We start from the raw sequence: 13,188 nt of genomic DNA on the forward strand, positions 1-13,188 counted from the left end.
ATTTATAAGCATTGTCAATTCTATGTCAAGAAGCCAGATGAGCGATGTAAGTAAACAATGAACTTTTGTTACTACAATTTTCAGATAAATATAACTTTTTAACCATAAATATTTACGCTCAAGTTTTATTGAAAAAATATACATCTCTCAAATACTGTGTCTTTAAATCTGGGTATTTACAGGGGTTATGACCTGTCATAGTCTGGTTAAGTGATCACATTATACACGTGTTCATTCAAAATTCAGTATTTTACCCATGATTGACTCACACTACTCAAATACCCAGACTTTCATATTCATCTTCATCTATGTTGAGATGTCAAAATGTAAAAATAACTCCTGTGTGGAGAAACCCAGATTTGCGAACAAGGATTTTGGAGACCCTAAATGTTGTTAGTTAAATTTTCATTACATCCAGTTAATATATAAGACAAGCTATTGCCATACAAATATTGTGGACCCGAAATATTCAGAAATAACGACAGTGAGCTTGGTGTGCAGTTTTTGTTGAAATTTGCTGAACGGAAAAAATAGCAAAACGCTTCTGAAATGCGCGCATTTCCTGATGTGGATAATTTGCGTATGTCGTGAAATAGATGTATCCACTATCCACTCGAGGGGAGTGAGGTCACACAAGACTCCCCCTTAATGCTGTAGACCAGGTACCATGTAATCGGCGCCACATTTCATGCAACACTACGTCACGCGCTCCGATTTAATAGGGAATAAAAATTATCGTTGCACACGAATTAAGTTTCTGTATACGGCCTATAATTCGGTACCTACTTTTCTAGAGCTTCAATATTCCGTTTTATACAGAGCCATAGGAAGTAGACCGCTACTAATAATTATTATTTTCTGTATCTACCAGTTTAAATATACAAATGATATGTATACGCAGAGGCGTGCATTCTTTATTGGAAGAAAAACAGTGCCTACCTCAAGGTACTGGCGTTCCATATAGAAACACCACCAGAGCTTACTATGTATTATCCTAACCCACCTTATCCTACCCACCACGTGGATTTATTTTGATTGGCAGTGACAGGGATATTGAAAGCTTTTAAATGTAAATTCACAGAAAAATCGGGATACAATTTTATGTTATTTCACATTTTCAATCAATTTCGCAAACTAATTTTTTTTAAATTGCTTTACAAGAGCAGGTCTGTCAGGAAGCCTAGATGCTTCTGTATCAGATCTGGGTTGGGACAGCTGGTGGGACATGCGGTGGGACAGCTTTCAATGTATCCTAACCGACCCTACTATACATATATCCTGATTATAAACTCTGTGCACGCCGCTGTGTATACGTAACATGAAAACAGTAGTACTCCAACCTCACTTGGTTGAAAATAATCGTCAATATATTCAATCGGGGTTTATTTGTATTAAAAATATACACTGAAATTTGATTTGTCTTTCTTAAAATAAACCATTGTTATACCGTAGTCGTACAGGAGAATGTGACCAACTACCAAAACGTAAAATGTTCAGAAGGACCATGTAAGTCACTTTTGCTTGGCAACAAAATAAACATCAATGCAGTTAATAATTTTTACCAAGTCAATATATTATGCTTCCAAGTTTAAAATCCTTTGGGATGTTTTTCAGAGCAATATTAAGCTAGTAAGATATCAAATAGTCACTTTCTCCTGTTTAATTATTTATTCGTAAATGAATCTCTAGGGAGATTTTTGTTGTTTTTGTTTTCCGCGCATGAAACATACGTGAAAACTAATAATAATATAAAATTATTAATAAAAATATAAGTTTATTGCGGCTTGACTTAGAATTGCATGTCAGCAATATTTTATTTACAAAAATACATACATTATTGTAAAATATAAAGGAATAAATAATAAATTAAAATAAAACAAAAATGCTCCTATTGTTTACAGTATTAACTTAGTGTAAATGATAATTAGTAAATAATATTATAAAGATGGCGTAAGAAAAACATTAAGAAGATCTAATGATCAACAAATACTACTTTTATCATCACTCCGTTTCTGTACAGGGGTATGCAGAGAGGATGTAACGCCATATGTCCTAACACACTCCTAGCTCCTCTACTTCCAAACATTTAGTCATACACGCCATACAGTTATGTAAACTTTTGACAAGACCAGATTTAAGGGTCTGATTGATTACGTCGTGGCTTATTGTAGTTTTTAGTATGTAGATCCAAATATTTGTTTAGTATGTAGATCCAAATATTTTTATTTTAAAACAAAACATAAAAAATCGCTTTAAATAAATCATATTTACTTCAACACACTAAAATAAGACTTGGTATTGTGAGATAAATCGACAAATGTTTTAATCAGGAACAAATTAAAAATCTTTGTAAACAAATTATATTCAATAAAAATATTTTAAAAAGAATTTGCCAAATAAGAATATAGCGCTAATAAAATACCACAATTATTAGCGGTTGAGAGAGTTAGAAGTTTTATATTTATTTTGTGGTCAAGTTTATTATTGTACCACATTTTTTTCTGGATTGAAAGATAAATAGGCGGTTCCGGCTTTGAACATAATAGTTACGTTTTATTATTTTTATCACACCATGATAACCGTAGCTTTCTTGTTACCAGAAAATAAAAATACAATTTATAAAAAGCAATAATCCATGCAATTTTTAGTTTTTAAAAGTACAAAAATTGGTTTAGATACGATAGTTCAAACATTGGATTTTTGACCGACAATAATGATTGGTTCATTCATGATTTGATCATAATTAAATTATGTATGTAAATACAGTGGAACCCCAGAAATACGAAATCCCGAATATTTTAAAAACACGCAAAAACTAAAGAACACATTTATTGTAACATGGATTATTATTTCTTTTTAAAGAGAAATATTTGCGTTTTTATCATTTACAACAAAAAAAACTTCAATTTCACACTATTTCTCTGAACCTAAGCGGCTCATTATTAGAAATAAGTTTCAAATTATGATAGAGTAGGTTTGAACTGAGAAACTCTGACTCAAGAATACGCGACACTAACCACGGGATCACAACTAGACAACCTTATTTTGTTACTAATCTATTTATTTACTAAGTATCTACATACTAATATTAATTTTGTTTGTAATATAAGATTGAAATGTAAAAAAAGTTGGAAATAATATACACATACCTTAAAAGAAACAACGTCATATAGTACTTAATTAACATTAGAGCTGAATGAGTGTACTTATTACAAATTTCTTGGCCAATCCGAAGTTTTCTAAATCCGAATGGGACACAGCCCTAATTAGTTCGGATATCCGTGGTTCCACCTATACCCAGGGAAATTGTCTAGATGGCCTACAATAAAAGTCTTAGCGTGAATCAACTTTAAACCTGACATGAACAAATCACTAAGGCTGGGAAAAAGCACTCTTCATTCATTACTAAACTACGGAATCTCATTCCGACCACAGAAAAAATAAATTTATCTTTCAAATATTTCCTATCTTGATGCCAGTATTGAACTGATTGAATACACGGATCGTCTGCAGAACCATAGCGTTCGCCTTTTCAATATTTTTGTTTTTATTTATTCCGTCAGACACTGGATTATTCATCCTACGTACGATATATTATATATTATAGGTGTCTGAACTTGAGATGAAGCATCTATCGTTTATAAATAAAAGAAGATGGAAGTCTGAGCATCCCAGGGCCAACGACCTAGCATTTGGCTGGTTTAAGTGATCACTTTATACATTTGTATAAGAATGCTTCGTCTCAAGTTGATAAACATATATGTATATATATATATATATATATATATATATATATATATATATATATATATATATATATATATGTATATATATATATATATATATATATGTATATATATATATATATGTAACCGGCGTGGGTTACGTGCGATGACTCTCAAAAATGTACACGCCTGGCCTTCTTCGGAATCTCCCAACTATGCCACCGTTGTAAGGGGTGACGTTCCAGACGGCCCCGCCGTACCGAGTTACCGAGTAAGCTGGATACGGACGGAGGTGAATGGATGTATGAGCCGGGAAGAGCGGGCACTGAACCGACAAGTCAACCTCAATAGCCCTGATAAGGGCTTTCCGAAACTGGTCCGTGAATCGGTATAATGAGGCGAAGCGGTCCAGGCTGGCGGCGCGGCGAGTCGTCCAAGGAGCGGGAGCGGAGAAATGAAACACAGGTTTCAACAGTCACACCAGAACTGGTTTATTACCAAAAAATGCGCCCTCTATATACCCGGCCGTGATCGCGTACCGCCCGACAGTGGGAAAGTACAGCCAATCAGCGGCCGGGGGAGAGAGACAGCCATATCTCTGTCTCTCTCTAATGGGCACCGGACGGGCTACACTTTCATACCGTACCGGTGCCGTTCCAACAGTTCGTTATTACATTACAATTTACAAGTTTATTTTATCAGTAATCTATTTATACAACTTAACATCTAGGCGCATTTAATATTAACATTGTCTTATTCTTTCTTACATCTAATACATTCTGTAAATACATGAGAAATCGGTAGAATCCATAGAGGCCCTTCTTCGGGTCGCATTCCGACGGGCGACCGTTTCGCTCGCCGCCAGGCGCCTGGAATTCTTTTTCAGGGCCGCCGTACGGGGTGTGCGATCCGTCCGTAACACTCCCCCCGTGCAGCTAGTCTGCACCTAAATTCTCGGGGACGGGTCGCGCGCCTTCTCTTCTTATTACCGCGATCTTTGCGGCCGGCCTGGTGTAGACCCCCCTAGGGGTCTTTACCTCCACGACTCGTACTTGGCCGTCTGCTGCTTGGTCGGCTCGGGTCACTATTCCCCGCGGCCAACAGTTCCTCGGCAGGTTCGGGTCGACAATTACGACCATGTCGTCCTTCTGGATCGGAGGCGCGGGATCGCGCCATTTCTTCCGTTGGGCCAACGTTGGGAGATATTCCCGCAGCCAGCGCCGCCAGAACATATCCGCGGATCTCTGGGCGATCCGCCACTGTTTGCGAAGGCAGGCTCCTTCGTCGTCTTCGTCGTAATGCGCCAGCGTGGGGTGCGCATTAGCGGTTCCGATGAGCAGGTGGTTCGGGGTGAGGGGTATAGCTTCCTCGGGCTGCAGAGTCACCTGTGTAAGTGGACGGTTGTTAACTGAATACTCTGCCTCGGCCAGTATCGTTTTCAGGGTCTCCTCCTTCGGAGCCTGTTCGTTTAAAGTCGCCTTGAGAGCTCGTTTTACCGACCTAACGAGCCTCTCCCATGCCCCACCCATGTGTGGGGAAGATGGCGGTATGTATTCCCATCTTATGTTCCGAATTGTCAGCTCCGCCAACAATTTTCCATCCTTCCGTAGTTCCGTCACGGCGTCGCGCATCTCTTTGTCGGCGCCGTGGAAATTGGTCCCGTTGTCGGAGTACAGGGCGATGGGGCACCCTCTCCGGGAAATCATCCGCCTCACTGCCATTATCGTGGAGTCCGCTTGCAGTGAGGACGCGAGTTCTAGGTGGATGGCGCGTGTAACCATACACGTAAAAAGAACGCCATAACGTTTTTCCCGTCTTCGGCCGACAGTCACGGCTATCGGCCCGAAGAAATCTACTCCGCAGTGCGCAAAGGGCGGTGCGCCGTACGCAAGCCGGGATGCGGGCAACTGTCCCATCAGTGGGATCCTTGGTCTGCTCCGAGCTGTCTCACATGTCTGACATTCCCGTGATATTTTCTTAGCGGCGTCCCTCAGCCGCAGGATATGATACTTCGTTCGTAGGTCTGCTACAGTTCTTTCTGTTCCTGGATGTCCACCTTTCTTGTGGACATGTTCAATCAATAGCCGCACATATCGGCATGCTCCGTCGAGGACGGGTGGGGCAGTGAGGCCTGCCGCGAATTCGGACGCGGCCTTAAGGCGTGTACCCATTCGTATTATTCCATTGCTGTCCAAGTACGGCGTCGCGGCGTACAGACGGCTTCCGGGCGGGCTTCCCTTTCCCTCCCGCAGCATTTGCAGCTCGTCTTGAAATGAGCTTTCTTGTGACCTCCTAATCCACATGTTTTCAGCGTCCTGCATCTCCGCGGCGCGCAACTCAAACCCCCCTCCGGGTTGTCCTGTGACCGAGTGCCGCCGGCATCTGGAGATGAATCGTAGTACCCAGGCGGTCGTGCGCACCAGCCGGGTCCAGGAGGAGAACCGCTCCACCTGCGGGAGGGCCTCCTCGTTCCTTGTGTGTCCGACAAACTGTCGAACCGGTTTTTCTTCGAGCGCTTCTGCGCTTGGTCTCGTTCGCCCAACTTTCTCTGTGGGCCATTCTGTCTCTTCCTCCCTCAAGAAACGCGGGCCCCCAAACCACAGTCCGTCTCTTGAGAGGTCAGGGGTCCCCTTGTCGCGGGTTCCAATGTCCGCCGGGTTTTCCTTTGTGGGGACCCATTTCCATTCTTCACGCGTGGTCAACTCATCGATCTCTCCCAATCGATTGGCCACGAACGTTGCATATTTCAAAGGATCATTGCGTATCCAACACAGCACCGTGCTGGAGTCCGTCCAGTAGATCGTTCTTACTATCCTCGCCTGACTCTCCCTTTTGATGGTGGCAGCCATCCGTGCCGCCATCAGTGCCGCCTGTAGCTCTAGGCGCGGTATGGAGAGCGGCTTCAGGGGGGCCACTTTCGATTTGGCCATCACGAACGCCGCGTCGCCGGCGTTCACAAAGTAGGCTATCGCACAACAAGCCTGTTCAGATGCGTCGCAGAAGATGTGCAGCGTCACGAGTCGCCCTTTAGACTGTAGCACACATCTTGGTATTCTGCATTCGTTGTTCTCCATCAGCCGGCGCCACTCTGACCATCTCTCAGAGTGCTCCGGCAACAGCGTCTCATCCCAGCCCGTCTTTGATCGCCAGACGGCCTGTAGGATAATTTTTGACCGCACGGTGAGGCACGTAATAAAGCCGACCGGGTCAAAAATACTCATCGTCGCGCTCAGCATTTGGCGCTTGGTGGGGTTCTCGGGGATCGAGGCCATCTCGGTCCCATATTCGAAGAGAAACGTGTCGCTCCTGGGGTTCCACATTAAACCCAGGACTCTTTCCGTTGTATTTGCTTCTCCTATTCTGATGGCATTTTCCGCCTTTTCCTTTTCCGCAATGCCTTTCAGGACTCCTGGCTTATTAGACGCCCACCTCGTGAGCTCAAAGCCTCCCCTTAGGAGCACCTGCCTCAGGCCATGTATGAGGGATGCGGCCGCTTCTTCGCTGTCGGTCGCATCCAAATAGTCATCCATATACATTCGTCCTTGTATGGCCGCCGCGGCGGCCGGAAATTCGTGTGCGTACGTTTGGGCGACCTTGTCGCGGACAAACTGGGCACTACTGGGCGAGCATTTCGCGCCGAACATCATCGATGTCAACATGTACGTTTCGGGTTCATCCCGGCTATTCGTTCGCCACAGGAACCTTTGCGATGGCTGGTCAGCTTCATTGATCCTAATTCGCAGAAACATCTCCTTGATGTCTGCGGCTACCGCCACGGCCCCTTCCCTGAATCGAAGGAGGTTCCCCAACAGCGAGGACAGGAGGTCTGGTCCTGTCAGTAAGTGGTCATTCAATGACGTCCCCCGGTGCTGGGCGGCAGCGTCAAATACCACTCTTATCTTACCCGGCTTGTTCGGGTTACTCACAGCGAAGTGAGGTAAATACCACTCCCTCGGGTGGTGCACATTCTCTTCTGCGGGGTCGAGCTTCACAGCATATCCTTTTCCAATATATTCACTTATCTTGGCCTTGTAAGCCGCTGCCAATGCCGCGTCACGTCCTAGCTTCCTTTCTAGAGAGTGAAGCCTGTTCAAGGCTGCCTGGCGATTGCACGGCAGTACGTCTCCGTCCCGAGCCCATAATAGCCCGGTCTCCCATTGGCCTGACGGGAGCTGTCTTGTAGTATTCTTCAAGAGTTCCAATGCGCGCTTATCGGTTGCGCGATTCCTTTCGGCGGTGGAGACGCCCAATGACTCCACGGCGAAGTTTCTCTTCAATAGCTCGTCCAACCCTTGCTCGACCCGGTTGTTTGGCAGATTGAAGTTGGGGTGTACGGTACCCCCGTACGTTACTGGCCCCAGTGTGGTCACTATGGTCAGCTGACCATCCTCCCGAAGCACTGGAGTGTCGATCGGGAACATGAGAGACGCGTTATCGAGGCCGATCAGCATCTGCGGTCTGATGACGCGAGCTCCAGTCCGCGCGGGCGCGCCACTTTTGTGTACAAGGTCCAAGTCCTTGATGGTCCTCGCCCCGATCTCGAATTCCCCGTTGTGATCACTTATCAAGGTCACCGTTACACGCTGCGACCTGTGTGTGTTGCTTTGTCCAGTCGCACCTTTTATCGTCAGATTCCTTGCTATCCCCGTAGCACCTATCGCGCGGGCGACACCCTCCTCGAGGAGGGTCACAGACGCAGCCTCGTCCAACAAGGCGAACACTTTTGCGGTCCCCCGCGGTCCCTTCAAAGTAACCGGCAGCACTTTGAATGTGACCGGGACCTCACAGTCATTTGTCCACAGCACCTGCGCATTGTCCACAACTTCCTCACTTTTCACGGCTTCCGCGGCACCATCCGTGCGGTAGTGCAGGATTCTATTGTGGTGTCTCCGGCAGATTTCACACTTTCTTGCTTCACACTCGGGCACCCTGTGCCCTGATTCCAAACACTGGAAACACAGTTTGGACAGCCGCACAAATTCCCAGCGGTCGTCCACGGTCTTCTTCTCGAACCGTTTGCATCGGCGTAAGTTATGCCCGCTGGCCTTACAAAATACGCATTCCTTGTCACTCGTCGTGTCGCGCGTCGCAAACACGTGACTCCTTGGCTCGACGCGTCGAGCGTTCTCGCGGCGGGCGGGCTCGGCGCACTTGTCGCGCTGACCCGCGCGCTCCTTGTCTCTGTTCCTCGCCACCATTCTGAACAGACCTCCGTGGCGCGTGATGCCGGCGGTGATCTCGTCAAGCCAAGCGGCGAGATCGTAGATACTGCTCCTCGTCTCGCGGCGGCGATCGCGGAACCAATCCCACCGGAGTTGCGTCGGCATCTTGGCAACCATCTCCGCTAGCAGCTGCGGGTTGTCGAGATAGCAAGCGTCCATCCCGTCCACGGTGGTGATGACGTTGCGTATCGAAACCGCAAAATCCACGACTGCTTCATCCGCGGGGTGGTCGGCGAGACTCGGCATCCTCCGGGCGTCTTCCAGTATCTGCGCGATGATGAGTGTCGGGCTGCCGAAGGCGTCCTCCAGCGTCCGCAATATTTCCGACACGTTGCGCGGATACAGTAGCAGGCCTGCTACCATGTGACGCGCACGCCCTTCCAGTGCGCGCGCCAATCTTCCGATGTTGTCAGCGTCCCCTATCCCCCATCTCTCAGTAGATTGGAGATATGCCGCGTTGAAGCGGCGCCATTCCCTCGGGTCTCCGCTGAACTTGGGCAACTCCGGCGGCTGCCCCGACCATCGAAAGTAGTCCCCGCCTCGGGGTGAGGGCTCCGCGTAGATTGCTCTTCCATCATCTCTGCGGTGCCGTTCGTCCGGTCGAGCTCCGTCGACCCATTCGCGTACCGGGTAGCGATCGCGTTCGTCCGGTGCGCGCCAACGCAAGCCAGAGGTTTCCATACGCCTCGGCTCCGCGTTGCCAGTAGGCGCCGGGCCATGTCCCCCGGGCGCTTCTCCTCTGTGGCCGGTCAGTTCGTCCCGCGATTCCCCAGCGAATCGCGTTGGTTCCGGATCCAACACCGGAACCGGTAGAGCTGTGTCCGATGTCCTGAATCCTGTTCTGGGCTGATTGGCGGCGTCGTCCTGCCGCGTTCGTAGGTGGGTGGATTGTTCGACACCCGGTATAACCTCCCCCCCTGGGGAGCTTACGTTAGCTGCTGTCCACTGTGACAGGAGCTCACGGAGTTGCTGGAACTGCCTCTCGCTGCTAGCGGCTAGCTCCGCCATCTGGCGGCGCAAGTCGCTACTCGTATCAGTCCGGACTGAACTGACAGAGTCCCGATCCTCCTCACGGCGCTGCTCTTCGGGCTCCATGGCGATGTTGCGTCCCGACCTCAGGGATGCAGGCATCGTAGCTGGAGACTGCGTTGAAGGATCCGGCTCGAAGGACCAAAATGTAACCGGCGTGGGTTACGTGCGATGACTCTCAAAAATGTACACGCCTGGCCTTCTTCGGAATCTCCCAACTATGCCACCGTTGTAAGGGGTGACGTTCCAGACGGCCCCGCCGTACCGAGTTACCGAGTAAGCTGGATACGGACGGAGGTGAATGGATGTATGAGCCGGGAAGAGCGGGCACTGAACCGACAAGTCAACCTCAATAGCCCTGATAAGGGCTTTCCGAAACTGGTCCGTGAATCGGTATAATGAGGCGAAGCGGTCCAGGCTGGCGGCGCGGCGAGTCGTCCAAGGAGCGGGAGCGGAGAAATGAAACACAGGTTTCAACAGTCACACCAGAACTGGTTTATTACCAAAAAATGCGCCCTCTATATACCCGGCCGTGATCGCGTACCGCCCGACAGTGGGAAAGTACAGCCAATCAGCGGCCGGGGGAGAGAGACAGCCATATCTCTGTCTCTCTCTAATGGGCACCGGACGGGCTACACTTTCATACCGTACCGGTGCCGTTCCAACAGTTCGTTATTACATTACAATTTACAAGTTTATTTTATCAGTAATCTATTTATACAACTTAACATCTAGGCGCATTTAATATTAACATTGTCTTATTCTTTCTTACATCTAATACATTCTGTAAATACATGAGAAATCGGTAGAATCCATAGAGGCCCTTCTTCGGGTCGCATTCCGACGGGCGACCGTTTCGCTCGCCGCCAGGCGCCTGGAATTCTTTTTCAGGGCCGCCGTACGGGGTGTGCGATCCGTCCGTAACAATATATATATATATATATATATATATATATATATATATATATATATATATATCTATATATATATCTGTGTGTGTATATGTAGTGTATAATCTAATTATACTTGAAATCATTTGCAACATTGTATCTTAAGTGCTTGTATATTTTTTAAAAATCACATAACCTAACAAAGCAAAGCAAACAAAACTTTTTTATTAAACTATTTCCATATCAAATCTGCTAAATGTTCATAATATGTTCATTTCACAAATATGTGTGAACCTTTCGCATAATAATTATTCTAGTCATGGCCAAAGATGTATGTTGAATATGAATGTTCAAAATGGCAATTAAATATATTATCTAGTAGTACAGAAAATATCCTATAAAAAGTTACTCTATAAAAACGTAATACAATCTGTTGATATTTTTTCGATTCGTGTACTTATAAAATATATTTATAGTAAAGCATTTCAAATAGAAATTGGTTTTATAGACAGCCTCTTTATATTAACTGTATTTTTTAGCGGTAGCTGAGCAACATACTAAAATAATTGCAGTTTAAAAAGTCATGATTCACGAAAATAAAACGGAAACATGAAATGTTAAGTATGTTGTGCAGTAAAAATAAATACTATATTAATATATAATAAGATTCCAAAACTGTAAATTGGGTTCAGTACTCTGTTTATGGGATTGAGTATACCCGTGTAACACTGGCTTGTTAATATTATCACGAATTTTTCATTCGCCAGAGACACTCGAACAAATTACATTTTCTCATTGTCTCTTATGTGGAATAGAAAACTTCGAGAACTTTTACGCCAACCCTTGGTGAAGCTTATAAAAAAAACTAGTCGTACTAATTGCCCTTGGCGTTTGATAATAGTCAGACCGACAATAAATGAAAATGGATAAAAGTAACAAAATATCTGAATACTATAATAATATGTACAGTATACGATATAAATTTATATAAATATATAGCTAAATATATATATATATATATATATATATATATATATATATATATATATATATATATATATATATATATATATATATATATATATATATATATATATATATACATATATATATATATATATATATATATATATATATATATATATATATATATATATATATATATATATATATATATATATATATATATATATAATATATATATATATATATATATATAACACACATTAAGTATATATAACTGTTTAGTTATAAATATATATTTATTAACTAAACAGATGTTGAGATGGTTTGGGCATGTGGAACGAATGAGTGAGGAAAGAACGGTAAAACAAATATATGAGGCGAATATAGTTGGTAAAATAAGCAGAAGAATACCGAGGAAAACTTGGCACGATCAGGCATGTCAAATGCTTGAAAACGGTTGGGTCAGGAGTCGAAATAACGGCGGGTATGTATGAGGAGATGATGTCATGAATGTGGAAGAAGCAAAGAATTTTTGCGAAGAGAGGTATGGCGTTATATTCTCTCTGCTTACCCCTGCAGACAGCGGCGTGTTAATTAGTTAGCTAAATAGTCAATTAACTGAAGGAAATCACGATGCCCGGTTTTTCTTCTCAACCCATCTCTACGACCTGAGTATGAAGGTACCACTTATAAAGCAAGTTTTATCAAACAACTGGATACTTGACATCGTTCCATTAACAGAATTGGCCTCTCATTAATCATAATGGCATCCTGGTCACTTCTCACAGCCACGGTTGTAGCGTGTCTCGTCTAATAAGTTCCTCGCTATCTGCAGATCACCTTCCGCTAACGGTATGCCCACTGCTCACCCAGATTCTGGATAAAAACAATGTGTTAGATCCAAGATATAAGCGCCCACCCGTGCTGAACCAGATCAGGGAAACCGTGGAGAAAGAAGAATGAATTTTACAATATTGCCTATTACAGAGATGGCGAACCTTTTTTTAACCCTGAGCGCCAAAATAAAAAAAAATCAATATAATATGTACAACATTTGAGTGTGTCTAAATACTTGTTCACAAATCTGGATTATCTCTAATTAATCTCACCAATTGATGTCTCTAGTGAAAATTCTAGAGATTCAAGTACAATGTTTGAATGTTATACGTGTGTAAAGTAATCACTTAAACCAGCCTATGACTGTCGTAAGCCCCGTATTTACGGGGCATTTGCCCAGAGTTCCATATTCTTCTTAATCAATGTTGAGATGTCAAAAAATAATGTAATAATATGTCGCGTGCCACATGCCATGGAAATAAAAATGCATCAAACGTTTGTGTATCTTCATATTTTTAA

General features: G+C 44.4%; 1 protein-coding gene across 1 annotated transcript; it reads right to left on the reverse strand.

Moving 5' to 3' along the window:
• Positions 1-4,660: 4,660 nt before the first annotated feature.
• On the reverse strand, positions 4,661-10,078 carry LOC148298170 (uncharacterized). The gene is made up of 2 exons (XM_088277075.1): positions 9,308-10,078; positions 4,661-8,770 (listed from the first exon to the last, which is right to left on the reverse strand). The coding sequence occupies exons 1-2, from the start codon at positions 10,076-10,078 to the stop codon at positions 4,661-4,663; spliced, it is 4,881 nt and encodes a 1,626-aa protein (XP_088133201.1).
• Positions 10,079-13,188: the final 3,110 nt, after the last annotated feature.

This window comes from Brachycentrus maculatus, unplaced genomic scaffold (genome assembly GCF_059751285.1).
Source record: "Brachycentrus maculatus isolate JH-2025_06_01 unplaced genomic scaffold, ASM5975128v1 h1tg002434l, whole genome shotgun sequence".
NCBI classification, from domain to species: Eukaryota; Metazoa; Arthropoda; class Insecta; order Trichoptera; family Brachycentridae; genus Brachycentrus; species Brachycentrus maculatus.